At 38.9% G+C, this 18,888-nt stretch overlaps 2 protein-coding genes across 13 annotated transcripts in view; one reads left to right on the top strand and one right to left on the bottom strand.

The window, feature by feature from the left end:
• Positions 1–7,155: 7,155 nt before the first annotated feature.
• Positions 7,156–13,369, bottom strand: Elp1 (elongator complex protein 1). 2 transcript variants are annotated; one of them, XM_022840086.2, is made up of 7 exons: positions 12,951–13,369; positions 12,396–12,612; positions 12,005–12,167; positions 11,314–11,443; positions 10,836–11,143; positions 8,148–10,495; positions 7,156–7,966 (listed from the first exon to the last, which is right to left on the bottom strand). In XM_022840086.2, the coding sequence occupies exons 1-7, from the start codon at positions 13,218–13,220 to the stop codon at positions 7,755–7,757; spliced, it is 3,648 nt and encodes a 1,215-aa protein (XP_022695821.1). In that variant the 5' UTR covers positions 13,221–13,369; the 3' UTR covers positions 7,156–7,754. The 2 variants fall into 2 exon arrangements, with proteins under 2 accessions (XP_022695821.1, XP_022695823.1); XM_022840088.2 differs by having other exon boundaries at positions 12,396–12,584; positions 12,951–13,076.
• Positions 13,370–16,167: 2,798 nt separating this feature from the next.
• Positions 16,168–18,888, top strand: part of MsrA (methionine sulfoxide reductase A) — a 3,660-nt gene continuing 939 nt past the window's right edge. Inside the window, exons 1-4 of one of the 11 annotated variants that reach the window (XM_022840076.2) lie at positions 16,168–16,466; positions 16,866–16,973; positions 17,742–17,885; positions 18,260–18,478. In XM_022840076.2, coding sequence (XP_022695811.1) covers positions 16,328–16,466; positions 16,866–16,973; positions 17,742–17,885; positions 18,260–18,478 — 610 coding nt within the window. In that variant the 5' untranslated portion in view covers positions 16,168–16,327. The other 10 variants (XM_086970030.1, XM_022840075.2, XM_022840077.2 and 7 more) reach the window with 10 other exon arrangements.

Here is an 18,888-nt window from a genome sequence, read left to right as displayed (position 1 = left end):
TCGAAACCGAAATGTTCTAAAGTCAAAGAAAAATCTTGTTATCCAAATTAAGGTAGATATTGTACATATGCACGGACGTGTCATCCGTCTCAAAAATTGCTTTTTTGACATTTGTAATTTTTTGTGCATCCCTTAGTTTAAGCTAACGAAAAGTTTTTGTAGCGTCAACGACATCTAGATCATAGAATATTACCCTTACAACAAGCAATGCTGAATTAAGGCGTCAGGCTTACCGGCTCGACGTATTTATAAATAATAGAATAATCTAAAATATGTTCACGGTAAGTGAAGAGTCGAAGCAAGGCAGAAAAATTTGTAGCATGAGGAACAGAACAATACCAAGGGTTGAAAATGTTTAAAATAAAGTAGAAACTAATTATCAATAACATAGCAATAGGAATAACTACATAGGGAACAGAGCAACTGCATCTTGGCTTAGACAGACTGGCCAAAGCAGATTTTGTTTGATTCTAAAAAAGTGCCATATCCAAAACGTATCTCTAGTAAAATATTTGTATGAGAAAGACATTTATAAGCATTTAAATTCGGACTTGCGTAATAGCTAAGCTAAGATTAATTCCCACACAGATCTAATAGACACGGTCAGTTCGTCCGTATATTTGTCTCATGATAATAAAGGTAATGACTACTCTTATTATTATTACTACTGCCACCGTTATAACTGTTATTATTACGATGGATCATTATCATAGGCAGTCGTATCCCGAAATATGCACACGTTAATGAACTTCGGCAAGGGAAGGTTTTCTTTTCAAGAGATCTTTTCAAAACTACATTTTCCCTTCTGTTTGAAATATCTACAGGAAAGACTGAGGGAATTCACATGGTTATCTTGTATTCGATTTTTCATAAACTAATTCAGCCACGACAGCTAGCACTTCTTTTGCGCATTAGTCAGCTGGACTTCTACTTCATAAACACGAGTACTCGTCGATTTTATCCGGCACGAAGTTACTGTCTCTACTAACTTCACATTAAAGCCGTGTCAGCTGAAGTACGTTGAATTAGCAAAGTATCTATTCATTCGTATCCGCCCATCGAGTTGCTATCCGGCGTAGGTGTCAATCAACAACCAACCTGCGCTCAACAATCATGGCGGCTCATGCCGCTGGCATAAATGGCCTGCTATAGCAGAAATAGCAACACTGGTTTATGGCAACAGCTAACGAAATGTATTCATTACGGCGGTATTTCAGCAAAAGTATTGAGCGAATAAATTTTTAGTCAAGGAATTGAATGACGTAGAAAAGGCTTCGGCAGTTTATAGGCGCAGAAGCAGAAACATCACAGGTAGATAATAAATACCGATGTCCATTTGGTGTCCTCGATTTGGCGCAGGTTCCAAAAGTGCCTTTCTAAAATAATGACGAAGATGTTTATGAGCAGTTAAGGAGAGAGAAGTGCGTACCAAAAAATGTATGAAGTACATGAGAGAAACATCACATACGACTGCGTTATTGGGAGCTATAGATAAGCTTTGTTGGCAGCATAAATAATGTTTAATTTCTGAAAAAAGCTCCAATAATTCTTGAAACGATTCCTCCATCATAATTTATTGCCGGCCGGTGCGGTGCACATGCTAAAGAGCAAGGAACCTTTGTTTCATTGTATCATGATGAAACTACTCGCTTGAACGTAGAAGTACTTACAACACGATCTAACAATCATCAGATCGTTATCGCACGATACCGAAGAAAATCCATACGAGTTTTTTTCATAAAGAATATAAATCAGAGTATGGTTTATTCCCCTATCTTTGCAGCAGAATTTTACCTAACTTCAGATGGAAGCAATTTTTTACCCAGACAGCCTCAATCAATGATATTTTAATCGTTTTTGGCGATGAAGCTTGCCCACCTTTCAATTTAATTCAATCAAAGTGAACATATTTACTTCCGAGAAACTCGTCAATGTGGTTTCTTTCACACTACTTAACGATAAAAAATTCTTCCCATTAAGAAAGTTGCTGCAATGGATCGAAAGAAGTTATAATCGGAAGGAACAAAGCCGAGATTATATTTTGGGTGAGGCAAAACATACTCGCTAGATACCTTTGAACGGCCGAATTAGATGCTTCTATGTATTCTTAATCTGGCCTTGTACGTGTATGCTGATCGACCACAATGAGAGTTTAGAGTACTCATAATCGACCTGCACATATCTTGCCTTTGATGCAGAAGTCACCCACTCCATTCGTGACTTCAAACGAGCAAACCATTTCCTGATCATGTAACCTGCTGTATTATTGGATCCATGTTGCCTATAAATTTCCTCACAAGTTTGGATGATATTCAGCCCTTTAACGAAACTAAGTCAGTGAAGTACGGCTTCAAAAAAGGCCGGAGGATGCCCCTAAGTGGAGCGGACCGCTGGTTTTCCTAACTCAAGTAACTTTGTTTATTGCAGCAAAATGGAAACCGCGACAAGAAATACAATCCGCTACGGATTTATGGCACAAGCTAATATTTCATCAACCAGTAAACACGTGTAAAGCCGAGCGTTGTCATAAAAGAACATGATTCTTATTTTTTTTGGCCACGTACAACCAGCGAGCGTTACTCAACAAATAAAAACAACACACATAGGACTACCGAATAATTTCTACGATAAAGCTACTTCTTTCAAATGACAAATTAGTTTTGCGTATTTCAAATTCATTACTTATGAATTTTAAAAGTGCTTCCTTTACTTTAAATCTAAAGACAACCGTTTTAGGTCCGGAGGTTTTAGGTCCGCGTACAAACTTGTGCATAGCATGTATCGACAAAACAAAACTACTATTTAGGTTGTTCTCAATTGTTCTTTTTGTAAAAATGCAATCACAGTAATAATACACGAGACTAATGTTACACTTTCGCGTAGTATCAATAATGTACAGGCAAAATTTCAAGAATGCTACGTTAACCAACAGTATGTTATATAATTTAATATGTTATTTGAATCTATTACATTATACTATCAGCCTGCCAGAATATTCTGCTTCTTCTTTGCGTTAATGTCATCCTGAAGTTATTTTCACACCAGATTTTACATAATTTGATATTGTATCTGTTCTACGTGCAAAAGATTATTATCCCTTGCGCCCTTTACCACAGGTATATTGAAACTCATGCAGTTATTCCCAGTTCTGCTATCAATTCCCAGCACTACTAGTTTCTTCATTTTAATTTGCCCTATTACAGATTGGCGTGCAGAAGGTCTCAGCTCTCATTGCCGCTATACCTGGTTCTGGTTAGCACTCTTAACCGTTTCGTTTCTGACTTCGTCAACGACTACATAGCTATTGAGACGTCAAACAAAAGTGAACAAAATCTAGATTAATCAAATTATTCCACGGACCGGGCTATGAATTTTACCTTTGATCCAACGGCCCATCATTCACTGTCATGCTTATCTATCGAGCGAACTCGGTCAGTGTTTTTTCTCTACAACCCTTGAAATCCCGCCTCTTCAATCTTGTTTTCCGCGGTCTACAGTGCTCTCTACTGGATTGTTACCACGTCCACGGCTATGAATCTCTTTTTCCATGTAGTTTCTGCTTTCCAAAAATACCACGCAGATTTCATTTGCTGTCAAGGCCTCTATAACAAAATCGAATCATTCATCTCTCTTGTTGGGTTTTAGAGACAGGCTCACCAGTTGTAATTTGTTTCTCTTTGTCTCTTTAATGTGACCGCTTATTTCCCTGTGATATGCCCCTACTTTTGACTAATCCAGCTTCATTTTGCATCGCAGATTTTCCTGCTTCGTCCGCCGTACACACCTACTTATACATATTCGCTTGTCGTAGTAGCAAATGATGCATTTTTTCTATTTTTTGGATGTCGAACTTCCGCGATACTGCCACGTTGTCTCTTACTCTTTCCGCAGTCGAGAGTCGCAGCCGACGGCAACGATAGTTGCTACCAAACTGCAATAAAATCGTCTAGCGCATACCTTCTTGCTTTTGATGATCCTCATCTTGTAGCAACAGACTGCTGCTGTATTATCCTGGCTCTTATCTCCGCGCACTTCACCTACCAGTTGTGAAGCATGTTTATAGAGTGTAATGGTACAGCGGGCTCCGTGGATTGTGCTATGATTATCAGTTGTGCGATTACGGTTAGTGATTGTTTTTTCTTTATTTCTTTCCGACTTCCCTTCCCTCAAATAAAAAAGAGTTCAAGGAAAGCTAGGCTAGTCACTTCAGCAGCTGATGCGTCTGCTGTATGAATTGCACGTTGTGTCGATTTAGAAGACAGGTCTCCACGGCAGTCGAGGCAGATTTATGGACCAGGATTTATTAGCTGTGATCAGTCAGTAATAATACGATCAAGGAAGAGGGTTCAAGGAAAAATTAAGAGAAAAACAGGAAGAATCGCGGAGAAAATTGACCGAAAACCAGCCATTTATTAACTATAGGTATCAATTCCCATCTGCATCGTGACTAAATGATGAAACGCGTAAGTCATTTACATTGCACCATGATGTATAACCATAATATGTCTGCCGTATCTTAATATGATATCATAATGAATATAATCCCTTTTCTTTGGCTGCTTCTTTTTTTTTAAATAGAAAATTGCTCCTGGAAGGTTATCCCATACCTGATTTTTGCCCTCAGCTTCGCAGAGTATCCCTCAGTAATCAAGTTGTGGGTGCCGTCTTTGTATGGATAAGTGTGCTATTTATGTGATTATACTACACAATATACATTGATATAAAAGCACTCTTAAATTCTAAGGACAGTATCGGAAAACACTAAATAGTCGAATACAACGTATCTTACATAAACACATAGTCCCTTACGGTGTTCGAAAAACAGGGGCATACCATACTTTTGTAACCGTAGCAGGATGTTCTCTTTTGAGAACCACGCATCGATTTATCGGTTTGATAGACATAGAAGGCAAACACATTTTCGTCCTTCCGTCTACTAGTTAATCTTTTAGGCGTTACCTTACACGGTGGGCTCTCCCACCATGAAATACTCGGATTCGACCCTAGACCACCATGTGCCCCTGGCTTACGAATCACATATTTTACCCACTGCGCCATCGCAGGGACGAACGGCAAACACAGAGCCGAGCGCGATTTCAATAGTTATCTTCGACATATTCTGAAATTCACAGTTATTCTGCTATCACTGGAACAAGCTGTAGATACTACTATGCACAGACTCGAACGCCTATAGCGTCACATGTGTATTAATTGGTAGTTTGCCCAAGGCACACACAAAATCTAGATGTTTAATTGCTGCCTTAAATACCTTGATTTGGCCTAGAGTTAAGTCCGTATAAACGTATAATCGTACATAGTATAGCTAAGTGAGCGTTGCTGCTCGTACCGCAAACCTGTGCTTCATTACGCAAACTTTTTGGTTTCATTTAAAAACAGTGATATAAACAGGAAGATAAAATATGTAGAGCAAGCTAAATAATAATAACGGTTATCGGATCCAATAATATTAAACCTTTAAAGTGAAATGTAAATCCCCACTACAAGTTTGCAGGACATAATATTTAATCGAGTCGATTAAGGTCCGTACTTTCATTCTCACACTTTCAAATATTTTTTTCAAATTTCGAAATATATATTTACACATTCGCAGATTGTGCAATGAAATCAACTGTCACTAAGGTTCCTCTGTAGACAGCTTCGATCACAAAAATTCACGAGACGTTTCGGATAATCGTAAACATCCAATTGAACAGCATAATAAGTATTAGCCAACCTCCAAGACTAATAGAAAATTACTAAAAGCTCCTATTCCAATAAAAATATTCCGGCGCTGTTCGGCGCGTATTTTCATTACATCACACAGACAGAATGGCGCATGTCATTTGCTTGAGCTGTTTACGAAGCCGAAACGAAGATGACGTCATATTATTGGAGATATAAAACCAGTCGACTGTCGATCGGTTCAATCCTACTTTTGGTGCTACACATAAACAACGCTACACAAAAACGCTTGGCGTCGATAGCTATCGAGCATTAGTCATAACTGTAACAATAAAACGAATTGAACGTAATTACTAGTAACTGCAAGTTACTATATATGAGCCTAGATGTTGTAAGCTCAGTTATCTGGCTTCAACGCAGACAGCCGCATCAAGCTTAATCGAAATGCCTTTTCGGTTTAAGCCAAACTGAGATTATATACAACATAATTGCTTTAATAAAATGCAAATCCTTATTAGATCTATTCTTGAAAATAGATTAACAACACATGCCAGTCTATGATATAATGCAAAACGCAGGTTACAAATCACCTCTGCTGTTTCTAGCATACCCTAATTTTAACTTCCAACTCGTTTGATTGTATTTTATCCCATACGGTTTAAAATTCACGACACTTATAGCTAGTAAACTCTTTGGCCGTACCCTCATAGATGTATTTGTATAGCGATCTCTGTCGATTCGCTTGTATGAAGGCCGAATTTTCGTTAGGTACAAAATGTTTATTCATCGAATGCTAACGACGCCGCTAATGTACTTTAAATAAATAATATCGACCTTATGGCTTTGACATAATGAAAAGAAAGATTTGTTTAATATAAGCAAATCTGCGCTAATAATATTATAAAACCTGTAAAAGAATCGAAACACGATTACCCTACTATACTTTATAATATATGTAATTCATATAATACTTCCAAATCATGCCGCCTTCGACGATAAGTTTGACGTTAACTAAAAACTTTATTTTGATAATAAAAAAATGGCGCCTTTGCTCAAAAACTGTTTACCTATTTCAAGTAACATACCTTAAAAGTGACCCGGAGAAGCAATTAGTTGATAAATCCAGCGGAATACACAAAAAAGCGTCTTTATAGCTATACAGTACTTCTGTTCTCAACATAACTTCCGCAGACTGAATAAGTCGACCGGAGCCGGTGTAAATCGTGGTTCTGTATGTTAAGTCTTTCAAGCAGTAGTAGCAAATATTCACTGATGAGTCGATCTTCTAAAGAACTTTGGCGTCCAGACATGATTCAGTCATAGCGCCCGCCTTCTAATAAATACACGAATAGGGATATTGTGTGCAGAAAATACACATTAGGTAAGCCCATGGGGGCGATGTTCGGCCAGCCTTAAAAGCTTCATTTAAATAGTTTATTAGTGAAAGTACATAATCAACAAGGACACAAGTAGTGCAGTAAACAGAATTCACAGTTTTATTTGTACATACACGATGTAATAAATGTAAAGGTTTTGTATTTACAACTGCATAGACGAACTCTATGTGAACTATGTGAACAAGCTAATGAATGTAACACAAAGCCCTCTAAATCTGCTCGAAACAACAGCGAAGCTTTGCATATGGACACATCCATGGCTTTAAGTTAGATCATTGAAAAAATACATGATGTTCGAAAGAATAAAATTTAGTTCTGACTCAAAATAGCGAAGTAATTAGTTTTTAGAAATTGTCCACGATATAGAAAATATGGGACCTAATTATTTGTATCAATATTTATTACAACTTTTCATAAAGTTTCATAAATTTCTAGCGCTCTATGTTCCGTGGAAGGAAAACTAGTAAAACATGCTATCGTTTTATAGAAATTAATGCGTTTATACAGACCTCAATAACTGAATCACTAAATTGACCCCGTGGTACTTATATAAATATTGTACTACCTAAGGACAACTTAATATAGATAATACACAAGTGTCAAACAACAACCTGAACAGCCGTATCTTATCCAAACCGCAGATATCTGAACTGTTCCTTTCCTCAATCTGGGCTTTTACCACCGCTCCGAGAAAATCGCTGACGCAAACCGTTCCACCGGGAGTACGGGTCTTATTCGCAGTTCCTCATCGCTAATGACCTCGACGCCACCGTTCGGTGTCTCAGGCCATACTTCAAGAATGTATTTGTCCTTCACGGTGTTGAAATAAGAGCCAAAGAACGACTGCAACGAAGCCGCTTCATCCATAAGAAACAGAAGCTGAAGACCTGACAGTACGCAAAAGGAACATAAGTTTCAAAATACGTCAGCATATTTAAATAACACACTTTAAGTATTCGGAAACTAATTGTTGGAAGGAATTTGTAAAAATATGTTCGTATGAAGTTCATTGGTGCGACTATAAGGTTTGTTTAAACAAGTTGAGGTCACATGCATTATTGTATTTACCGGTTAGAAGTGATACAACTTGCTCTATAAGGTAGGGTACGTTTTTGACGAGTTGGGCACACTCCTGTACAATCGCCAAATCCTCGAAGGGCGAACCCTGTTTAAGAATGTACTTCGGTTTGCGATTCGCTTTCCTCAGCTGTCGATTCGATTGAATAGTTGTAACGCTACCGCTCCGCGTCGTATGACTAGAACAGGTTCGCGATGCCCCGCTAATCACACTTCCTGCCTCGGACATTGGTAAGTCGGTATCATCCAGGAAGTTTATACAGTTTGCTGCTGCCCGCTTGGCTTTCTCCTCACGAACCACCTTCAAGCGGGCCACAGAACTCGAAAACTTTTCTGCCACTGTCGCGATATTCTCCTTGAGGTCTTCTGTACTGAATAGCAAGTGTTCACGTAATTGTGCCTTAATGTATTCTTGGCGATCGTCAGGGACCTCCAAGAGCCAGCAGAATGCTGCTTTCCAACAACTGCCACTAATTAAGGTCATGCAGATTTCTTCTGCGGGGTAACTAAATCGTTCCATAATTTTACTGGCTTCTAAACATTTCTTCCCGGTCGTAAGTGCGAGTATCAGACGTTTAGCAATTGGTTCCGCAGGAAGGTCTGCCAGTTTTGCAGCTGCTAGACATAAATCCGTATCTACAGCCCTCTCGAAGCACTGACAAGCGTTTTGGTATGCTTTTGCTTGCATGTAAGCTATCGCAGCATCCTTGTAGCGCTTTTTTGTTAAGAGATAGTCACCATGAGCGTTCCATAATGCGTTGGCTTCCTGCGATCCTTGAGGGAATAAGCTGTGCGCTTTTGTGAATAGTCTTTCTTTAATAACCAATTCAAGGCATTCCCCAAAATGATCAGGACATTTAGCCAAATGTAGAAGTGCTCTATCGTAACGCTTAAGATACATGTCAGTTTTAACTTTTCGATAGTTTTCGTTCTTATAAGATTTAAGTTCCTTAAGAAGTGCAAGATACTCCTTTGGGTCCTTTTTCGAGTGTTGAGCAACGTTCAGGAAGATCTTGAAATCGTAAGTTCCTAGCGCGACATCCATCAGGCGATTGATATCGACGAGAAGAATGAGATATTTCAGAGCTTCATCGAATCGAACTTCAAATCGCTTAGCAGTCAACAGAGCAACCTCAAGATCACTGATAGTGTTCTTCTTAGCATAGCACGTAATTATGCTTAACAGGAAGCGCTCCTCATCTACTTTCGCAAGCGTTTCACGAATCCTATCGCAAATTTTGTCTACATTCTTCATCTTTTGTGCTTTAGGCAACTTGACAAGCGAGTAGTATCCTGCGTACATGGTTTGGGTCACGTCTTCTTGCTGTAGATCCATTATCATCAAATTTAAATCGTTAACGTTTTTTAACTTCCTCACAATGATTTCAATTTTTGTATCAAAACTGGAGGGGTCGTAATCATAGAACAGATTCATGTTGATGCGGTTTACTTTCATCAAGCGAAAAGCCTCATCAAACCTCTCAGTCATAAGATGTGACTGGATCGCGTGGAGCATAAGTGGCCGTGGATATATAGTCTCAATATTACCACGAGGCATTTGAAGGATTACACGGCCATCAGTAGGCGCCGAAGTGACTAGAAGGCTACCAGCTTCAAGGTTTCTTGTATCGCAGCACTCTGGCGTTTTTGGGTTCCCGAAAATAGAATAACATTTCAAAGTATTATCATTTGTGGTCACAAGAATGAACGTATCTTCATGGACGACAAAGGACGTTGACTTGTGACATAGCACAATCTCATCGTAATATAGGCATCGCTCTGTCGAGTCGAAACCTACTTTTATTCCCTGTGGTGTATACTGAAGACTTTCGAGGTGACCCATATTGCTAGGGCTCAACTCCGAATCATGGCTGTAGATATTGCAGCTCAAAATTTCATTCTTGAGCTTAACGAACACATTCCCTTTGTATATGGTCAGACACTCTGGAACCTTAGGAAGAATAGCAGCTTCGATAACTTTTCTTTCAGAGATAACAATCTTCTGCAATTTATATATGTCTTTAGAACAAGTCACGCCAACAGCCAGTTCATCAGACACCCGCGTTAAATGACTCCAGGACGTCCGGTGTACATCAGGCAGATTGCATGTAACAGGTTTGTTGCCTTCAGCTTCGTTTACAACAAGGGAACCATCGTCAAGCTGAAGTAAAATTGCCGACTTCAAGAGCACAATAGAGTTGATGTGACGATTCACAGTGATTGCTCGTTGTGCCATAGGTGGAGGGATAACAAATTTGTCGAAATCAGTTACCAGTGTTTGCTTGGCATCAATACTTGCCACTCGACCTTCACCCGTTGCGTCTACTTGAAACGACCATCTGAAAGATTCAAAAAACAAACGAGCATATTGAGCGATTGATTGCGTTCCATTCGTGTGCACGTTTGAGCTCGAGATTTTCTATAAAGCTTAGTCGTGTACTTAGCACCCCAAATGATTGCTTTTTCATTTAGAAGTAATACCATTTAATGATCCACTTATAATCTAACCCTATAAAAGTCGGACCCAACAATCCATATTTTAACCTGCTTAATTCAAATTATAGAAAAAGAAATTAAAGACTATTTGAGCTACTACAGAGGTATAAACGCTTTGGAACACTCAAGCAAACTATTATTTGTGTGTTGTATATGGTAAATTCTATTTCGTTATAAACAAACCTGTAAGAGTGAAAACGAGCAGCCATGACCCTCAATCTCTCCCGAGAATCCCACAAAAATGCGCGAACTCCCTCGGGAAAACTCAGCGTCTGCTTTAGGTACCAGTGGTAATTATTCATAGTAAATAGTAGGAGAACATCTTCTTGACTATTAGATCCTTCAATTTGCTTAGAACAGTAAACGGTTAATACTCGAACAACTCCCAGTGTTCCCTGACAAACTTCCTTCACACGTAAGGTGTTTTCAGGCAGCGTGAACTGTCCATGTCGAAGACCGTTTGTTTCATAGAATATGATACGCCTTTCCGCCTACAATTTGGAATAGTAACACCATTAGCATTATATTAACCTGCGAAGGTTTGAGCGATTATATCAACATTTAGTAGTAACTATCGATCGGTCCAAAAATCGTTCAGTTTAAATAGAAGAGCTGTCAGAGCAATAATATATGTTTTACGGTGATGTTACCAGCAATTTACCTTTGGCGACGTGTCAACAGAAACTATAAGATTTTCATCTCCCCACCACCAGGCTAAAGCCCCATGGAGCTCTGGGATAGTTTCAGCTGTGTACTGCAATACTCCGTCACGGGACCATATTCGTATTGTCCTAAGATAATTCGAAAAACGAAAACATCACCTAATAGCTAGAATGCTCTCAAAAATTAACTCTTCGGCAAGATTAGTTATAACAAGCCTCAATCTTAGCTAAAATTGTTTATGCCGAAAAAGAGTCTATTACATTTAGCAACCCTAGATTTACCACAACATTTGTAAAAAAAAATCTCGGGCTACAACTAACGCCTGTTTATTATAACCGTCATTAGATATTAGCCAAACCGCTGAGCATCGCTCAACTTAAATTCAGTCTGTAAAGTCAAAATGCGAAAAATATACATTGCTTTTTCCTATCCCGCCCGGTAATATCCACATCATTTGGAGAACAACTCTTCGCATAAGCTTTTTAACAATTTCTCGCTACGCCTGCTTTCATCTCCATATCATTGCAAACTCGCCTCAAGTCAATCCACGATGTTTCCGACAAATTTTGACTTTTACGGTATTTTTGTTTATTAGACAATAACGGTTGATTCATTACGATTTTCGTAAAATTTATACTGAATTAAAAAGCATTTCGACTCAAAATCTACTTAATTCATTCGCCACGTACCTGACATCGTTATGAACTGTGTTCGTCGCGAAATACTGCCCATCATTCCTCCAAATAACATTAGGTTTCCTGTCATCGAATTCAGATATAGGCTTCTTTTGTACGGTTACAACTGTTGCAGCTCTTTTTCCTTCCGACCCGTGAAACTGGGTCTCTTTCTTACCTGCGGTAGTTATTTTGGCGAGTACACGATATAAGGTCAATTTATTTCAGGACCAATACGAGTGACTGCAGCTTTTTATTTTACGAAACAAAATGGTATTGTACATTTAAGAAACTCTTGAGGACTACGAACAACTTGTACCGTTGCTATGCGCATGAGTAAAATCGAAAGATACGCTTTTCTAAGTTCTTAACAGATGTATAAAGCTTGGCATTAAATGAAACGAACCCCATCCAACTGTGATGGCGCTTTTCTCTCCTAAAGATTCAGTTTCAACTGGTTGTTCGATTATTGTGCTGAAGTTTTCTCTCATCAAGAGTAACTGTCCATTTGTCGAGACGACGACCAGTAATTCAAGGTCTGGTGACCAGGCTACGCTTGAAACTCCACCAAATATGTCTCCAATCATCTCATATGCTGGAAGTTTGTCAAGTCGAAACGTGATCTGTAGTAAAAACCGTAAACAAATAAACAGTGAAGTGCAACCACTCTTATTTCAAAGAATCCATATACCACAAGGATTGTACCATTGATACCATTGTAAGTTGGTCTTTTTCAATTTATTCTACATACATACTGGATATTTGAAACAGAAGCTAACGAAAATCCTCTGGTTTCCTTAAACGCGTATACAAAGTTCGTGGTTTCTATTTCAGATCAAAATGGAGTGCAGTAGAGAAGAGACATCTATATTTGGCATATTATTTCTTTAGATTATATATAAACAGCTATATTTACCGCTTAGGTTAGGTAACACTAACACCTGTTAGTGTTTAAACTTACGATTTGTCCACATTTGGAAACCGCGCAAAATCCCGTAAAAGTTGCCTGCAAGCTGACCACCTCATCGTCATCAAGGTCAAAAATTTCACCTACATTCAGCCAACCTGGTTGTGCATCGTCTCGGTTAGAATCACCACTATCAGTTAGCCTCCAGAGAGTTCGACCGCAGATGAGAAGCACGTTCCCAAGTATATCTTCAGCAAGTTCACATCGACCCTGTTGGGAAATACCGGCTAACTCACAATAGTAACGAAGTTTCAAATTGCGCATTTTTTTTTTATATGCCCAATTGCGTTTATCCTAAAAACTCCACACCACTGGGTATTTGAAGTGCGCACACAGAATTGAGATGAATTTTTTGATCAAACAATCAGCATACGATTAGCTAATGTTTTTTTTCGAACAAGAAGCACATGCTGGAAGTGCTGCTGTTGTGATGGATAGCAGAAGTTCACGCGCATTTATTTGAATCTCAGAGGAAACGAACTACCGACTCATCGAGGTTCCCAATCATTTAGCTACTTATCAAAGAAATAACTGACTTTGATCAACTAGAATACTTTGACGGTAAATAAAAACGTATAAGCCGCGTATGGGACTCAACCCAACGGTTAAACCCTTACATCTGTCGAAACCTTTATCCATCAGATTCAATTTCTTGATTCATACCGAGCCAGCTTGGCTTTTCGTTAAGTAGATAGATTCCCCTGTACTAGAAGAACATGTGTGAACTGTAAAACTATATTAATCTATGTACAGAGTCTGCTTAAATGACAATTTACGGCATCAGGGCAGAATCTACTTCGCCGAGTTCATCTACTGAAGTAGCCTTCCAACATGTTTTTGCTTTTACTTAGGTTAGGCTTCAAAAAAGTACAAATAACTCAAACAAACGTGATTTGAAACCTTATTCCCACCTACGGAAGGTCGATGCTGAGCATATAAAGGTCGTATCAGTGCATCTGGATATGACGTCTATAGCAAGTTTGGATAACGGAAATTCGCAAACAATTTGTTCTGTCTGTCTATATATATGTATATATACATATAATATTTTTAATAGGCAATAAAAAACCAGAAAATTACGCAATCATTAAGCACATGCACGGCTAATATCGTTATAGGATTTCTGCTATGATATGAATAATTGAGCAGAAAGAAACGTCTCTGCTCTACACCGTGAGATGCCTTGGTATATATATCCCATGTTAGGTTTAGCTAAGGACAGCGTGCAGCCTGTTTTGATAGTGCTAACTACACACAAACACAAATGAATAATTCATCTTCCTGTTTTGTCTATTTAGTTTGTTGAGCCTTTGATTGAGATCATCAGCTTATAATCATATTAGCACAAATGTATGATGTAGTATTATAGGTTCAGATATGCTAGCTGAACTACTTAAATACTGAACGGTAACAAAGAATATATCTTTACGTCTATATTAATGGTTCGATTGCCTATTCACTTAATCCTATGATTGCCTATGATTATCGCTATTCTCGGCGTAGGAGTCATTAAGGAAAGCACACACACGAGGCTATTTTGACCTTACAATGCACAGCTATCCATCGAGGCTTACGAATGGAAACGGCTCAATATTGATGTAGCGATTCAGAGCCAAGAGCTGATAGCATAGGATGCTTAGGAAAATATCATATGTGACAAAAATCTGATGAAATGCAACTATTTTCTCATAGTTGAAAGCTATGTTTGCCCATTCTCTGACAGTGGTGTCCATAAAATGTTTGCCGTTTCCATACGGTTCATTTATATACTGCCTATGTGCTAAAGAGACGTCTTGTTTCAGCTGTGTTAAACCAAGCTATTCCCCGATTTGATAAAATTTCTCCAAAAAGGCAGACACGTAAGCTAGAGTGAGATTTTGTGGATAAACTGAGCGGTCTAGCACGTTACTAGGTGTTATTTCCCGCTCCGAAACGTATTCGTACACGAAAATTTGGATACACAATAATGAATGAAAACTAATTATTCAGCTAGTGTAACTATCAATCGACTTGCAAATCGGGCGTTAACATAAAAAAAGAAGTATTAGTATTTATTATATTATTATTTGTGTCGATATTTACAGAGTAGAAAAAATAATGACTGCATAAGTGAAAGCTATAAAGGTTACAGTCTTAACATGTAACGAACGTGAATAAATTAATTAATGAGCAAAAGGTGTTATTATGCTTTTTGATGCCCAGAATATATTTTTTTGTTTTTGTCTGCCGTTTTCAAATGTTTGCAGTGTAAGAAAAGCGTAAAGTTACATTTGACCGAATTTATTAAAAAAATCGCTCACGATTTTTTTCTGCATATGAACTTCATTGAATTCACATCATTGTAATCAAGTTAACTAAGCCTGAAACTGAGTACGCTTCGGCACCTTTATATAGCATAAGCGCATTTCATATTTTCAAGTCTTTGCTCATTTACGTGCCCGTAGACAATATAAAGTAAAGAAAAAAATGCCTCAGTTCCGTTGAAAAGTTCTTTTCATGTCAGCCACACTTAGTTTACTTTCCCTATTAGAATTTCCGACGGTGAAACAATTTTTGCAGCTGTTGTATCGTGAAAAATTACTATAGAATATATTCTGTATCTACGAGTAATATTTTCTCTAGGCTCTGGCTCTACAGATGCAGCGCCCCCTACAAAAATAGTTGCCTCAAGCAGTCGCGTATTAATTATCGCCTTGCGATCTTATCTGTCGGATAGCATTACAATAGTAACTACCTAATTTGCGATAGCTTTTCCTCTGCGAGTCTTCTCCTTCCATTTTAAGGCCATATCTGTCGACGTTGCCATGAGACGCGGCGCCTCTTCACCACCACAACTCTTACTACGGGGAACAGGACAGTTCGCTCAGGAATCAGACCCACATCCCTAAAGTCAAAAATCTAATATAACAAATACAAGCAAGATTAACATTTGACTGCCTGCCCCCTATGCGATATCCGTACTATTGCCGGCACCTTGACGCTAACAATGTTGCTGCTGCCGTTTATCACGCCTACGACGACTACATTTACAAGAAGCTGCTCTTATCGATGTGAAGGCGTCGGTGGCGCTAATGGTAAAAAAATCCATAAGACTTTTGTCCCTCTTACGGAAAAATCACAAGTGGAGCATCTACAGCTACACGTTTGATTAAAGCTACACCTTGTGTCGGCAATACTGGAGCCATACTTGGCCGTTGCCTTGTCGATTCGGGTAAATGATCAGTTCGTGTTGAGAGCTCAGTTGCAGTAGCGGTTGTACGCGATTCGACATCCAGACTCTCCGATGTGATAGCAACAGCCACGGGGGCCGTCTCGCCGCGAAGACGTGTGGAAAGGGAAAGCTGTTTGGCCAGTGTTTATCTGTCGATTGAATGCTGCTTAGGCGACTATTTGAAGTGGGCCGTAATCCGGCTACATTGAACTGCGTCTCGTTCACAGGTTCAACCATAAAAGCTATAAATGCTACAGCCTTAACATGTAACCGATGTTACAAGCAGTTGTTCGGTTCTGGTATATTGTGTGGATGTGTGCGTGTTTGTGTCTGGGAGCGCTAAAGCGCTAAAAAACGAATAACTCTTTACAACGTACCCCGTGTTACTGTGTTTTTTTTTGCAATAAATTTACAAATAAAATATAGGCCATATACAGATACTCTTGCAGGAGGAGTTGAGGTGTATTTTACTGTATCTTCACGTGTATGTGTGTGTGTGCGTGCATATAAAATGCACATGTATACGCAATGTATGATCGTCATGCTGACTATAGAAGTTCCTGAAATCAGGCTGAGCTTGAAAAGAGTTGGAGAATAGTTATTCCTTTATTTCTCGCCATTTTCAGTTAAAAAAAAAAAACTGCTCTTAAATATTTCATAAACATAAGTTGTGTTTCGTGTTTTATTGTTCATTGCAGGTGGTATATGTTCTATGGGCTTGAAGTTGTCATCGAGGTCGCGTGTTGCTGCTAAAATGTCTTCGCTTAGGGAACCGAAGGTTACCGGTGCGGAAATAGCCACAATTGGTTGGTGATAACTTTGGCTTTTGCATTGTTTGTAAGAATTATTTTTTTGGAAGGAAACTTATAGCTGTACTAATCAAATGGGAGTTAGTTGTTTTGGGAACAATGGATAATAGAGAGGTTATGTGGCGTTATCAAGCCAAGGGTCCAACTCACGGTTAAACAAACACGAGATAAATTTGCTTGGCTGAAAATTGGCTACTTCAGTCAGATTCCTTATCGTTTTCTATCGATGCGACTTTGGGTTCTATAAACTGCAAACTACGATTTAGATGAACCACACATGTCAAGAACGCTTAGGCAGTTAATTAGTCATCGATATTTTCAAGGCTTAATCGAAAATAAGCAGTAGAATTTTATATTGTAGAAGTAGGAGCATTGAGTACAAGCATCACCAGGTCCCGAATATTTCCCAAACTTCGTAGGTAAATCAACACGTAACGTCTGGAAGCTTTTGCTAGATCCCGTTTTTTTTTATATGAAAAGACCCGCCGCTATTTTTCGCGCGCGTGCGGAGTAGTTTCAGGGTAGCCGTCATCGTTAGCACGGTTCTCGCCAGTGACAGATTAAATGACCGACTCTATAGACTATTACAACAAGCTGTTTGTCAGCAGTTAGGTGAAAGCGTTGTTGATCACGCCTTCTCGACACGCTCCAATTAAATACTTTGTTCTTCAATTCATACGAAACAGCATATGCCTAGATTGTTACCATATAGATTTTTCACGTGGACATGTTAAACAGGCATGGGCTGTTTTTGGGGTGTTGAAGCGTTGTACGGGGCCACGCCGGGAGTACTCCGTACGCGAGTTGGCTTCACCGGCGGAGATGTTCAAAACCCTAATTACCATGACCTTGCCGACCATACCGAGGGTACTGAACTTGAGTATGATCCTGCAGTGATTACATATGAAGGTAGGACAAAATTCAGATACAGATACTGCGTTATGTATAGTAGTTAGTTAGTTAGAAACACGTAATTCGTATTTAACAAAAATAAAACTATTATGTCCTCTAGGTAGAAGTCTTTGACATATTCTAAAAGAGTACAGGCAGCATTAATTTACAAAGGTTTTCATAACACTGTATTTTCGATTTTTTACTACTATGCTATAAATATGAAAGTAGTAATACTAGGTCTGTAGCTCATTTTGACGTGTCAAGCGTCTTATCGAAATTCCTACTGAAATTCTCATAATCTTGGCGTCACGGCGAATTCAATTAGATATGGTATCTAATCGAACAATTCGAGGATCCTTTGTAGCTCGGTGCTCCTTATTTTTTTGTAGGGATTCTCGATTTCTTCTGGAAGAAGCATGATCCAACAGAGAAGCACAAGTGTCAGTACAAGTCAATCATCTGGTACCATTCCGATGACCAGAAAGCTATCGCGGAGCGTACATTAAAAGAAGCTCAAAAAAGGTTCTCGAAGCCGATCGTTACTGAGATCGCTCCTGCTAAGGTCTTCTATAATGCGGAACGGTATCACCAGAAGTATCGACTCCAAGGTGAGCAGGTGCAAAAATTATCATACATACACGAAAATAGACTTATCCAAACGTGTCGTTAATCAATTGACTGACGATCCAGAAACAGAAGGGGATGCGTCTGGATTGTAGGCGAACGTTGCTATTTGTACATGCGACGCCTTCGCATCGGAGAGCAAAACACTGTATTCTACTAATAATTCCACAGACAAAAGCGATTGCAAGTGCTCCATTGTGATTTTATTTAGTTACACGTATTATCGTAAGGTTCTATCTGCAGAGCTTTCGTTTGGAATTAACAATACCGACATTATCGCTTAAGCCGTATGTGATGAAGCGTTGGCCAATGCTAGTTATGTCTTGCCCTTGGTTTTGAACAGACACGAAGGTGGTCGTTTGATAAACGTTCTAATTTTCTTTATTGTCTTGCT

This window comes from Varroa jacobsoni, unplaced genomic scaffold (assembly GCF_002532875.2).
Source record: "Varroa jacobsoni isolate VJ856 unplaced genomic scaffold, vjacob_1.0 scaffold_845, whole genome shotgun sequence".
Lineage (NCBI taxonomy): Eukaryota > Metazoa > Arthropoda > Arachnida > Mesostigmata > Varroidae > Varroa > Varroa jacobsoni.
Note: the sequence above shows the minus strand (reverse complement) of the source record. Positions and strands in the feature narration are given on the sequence as shown.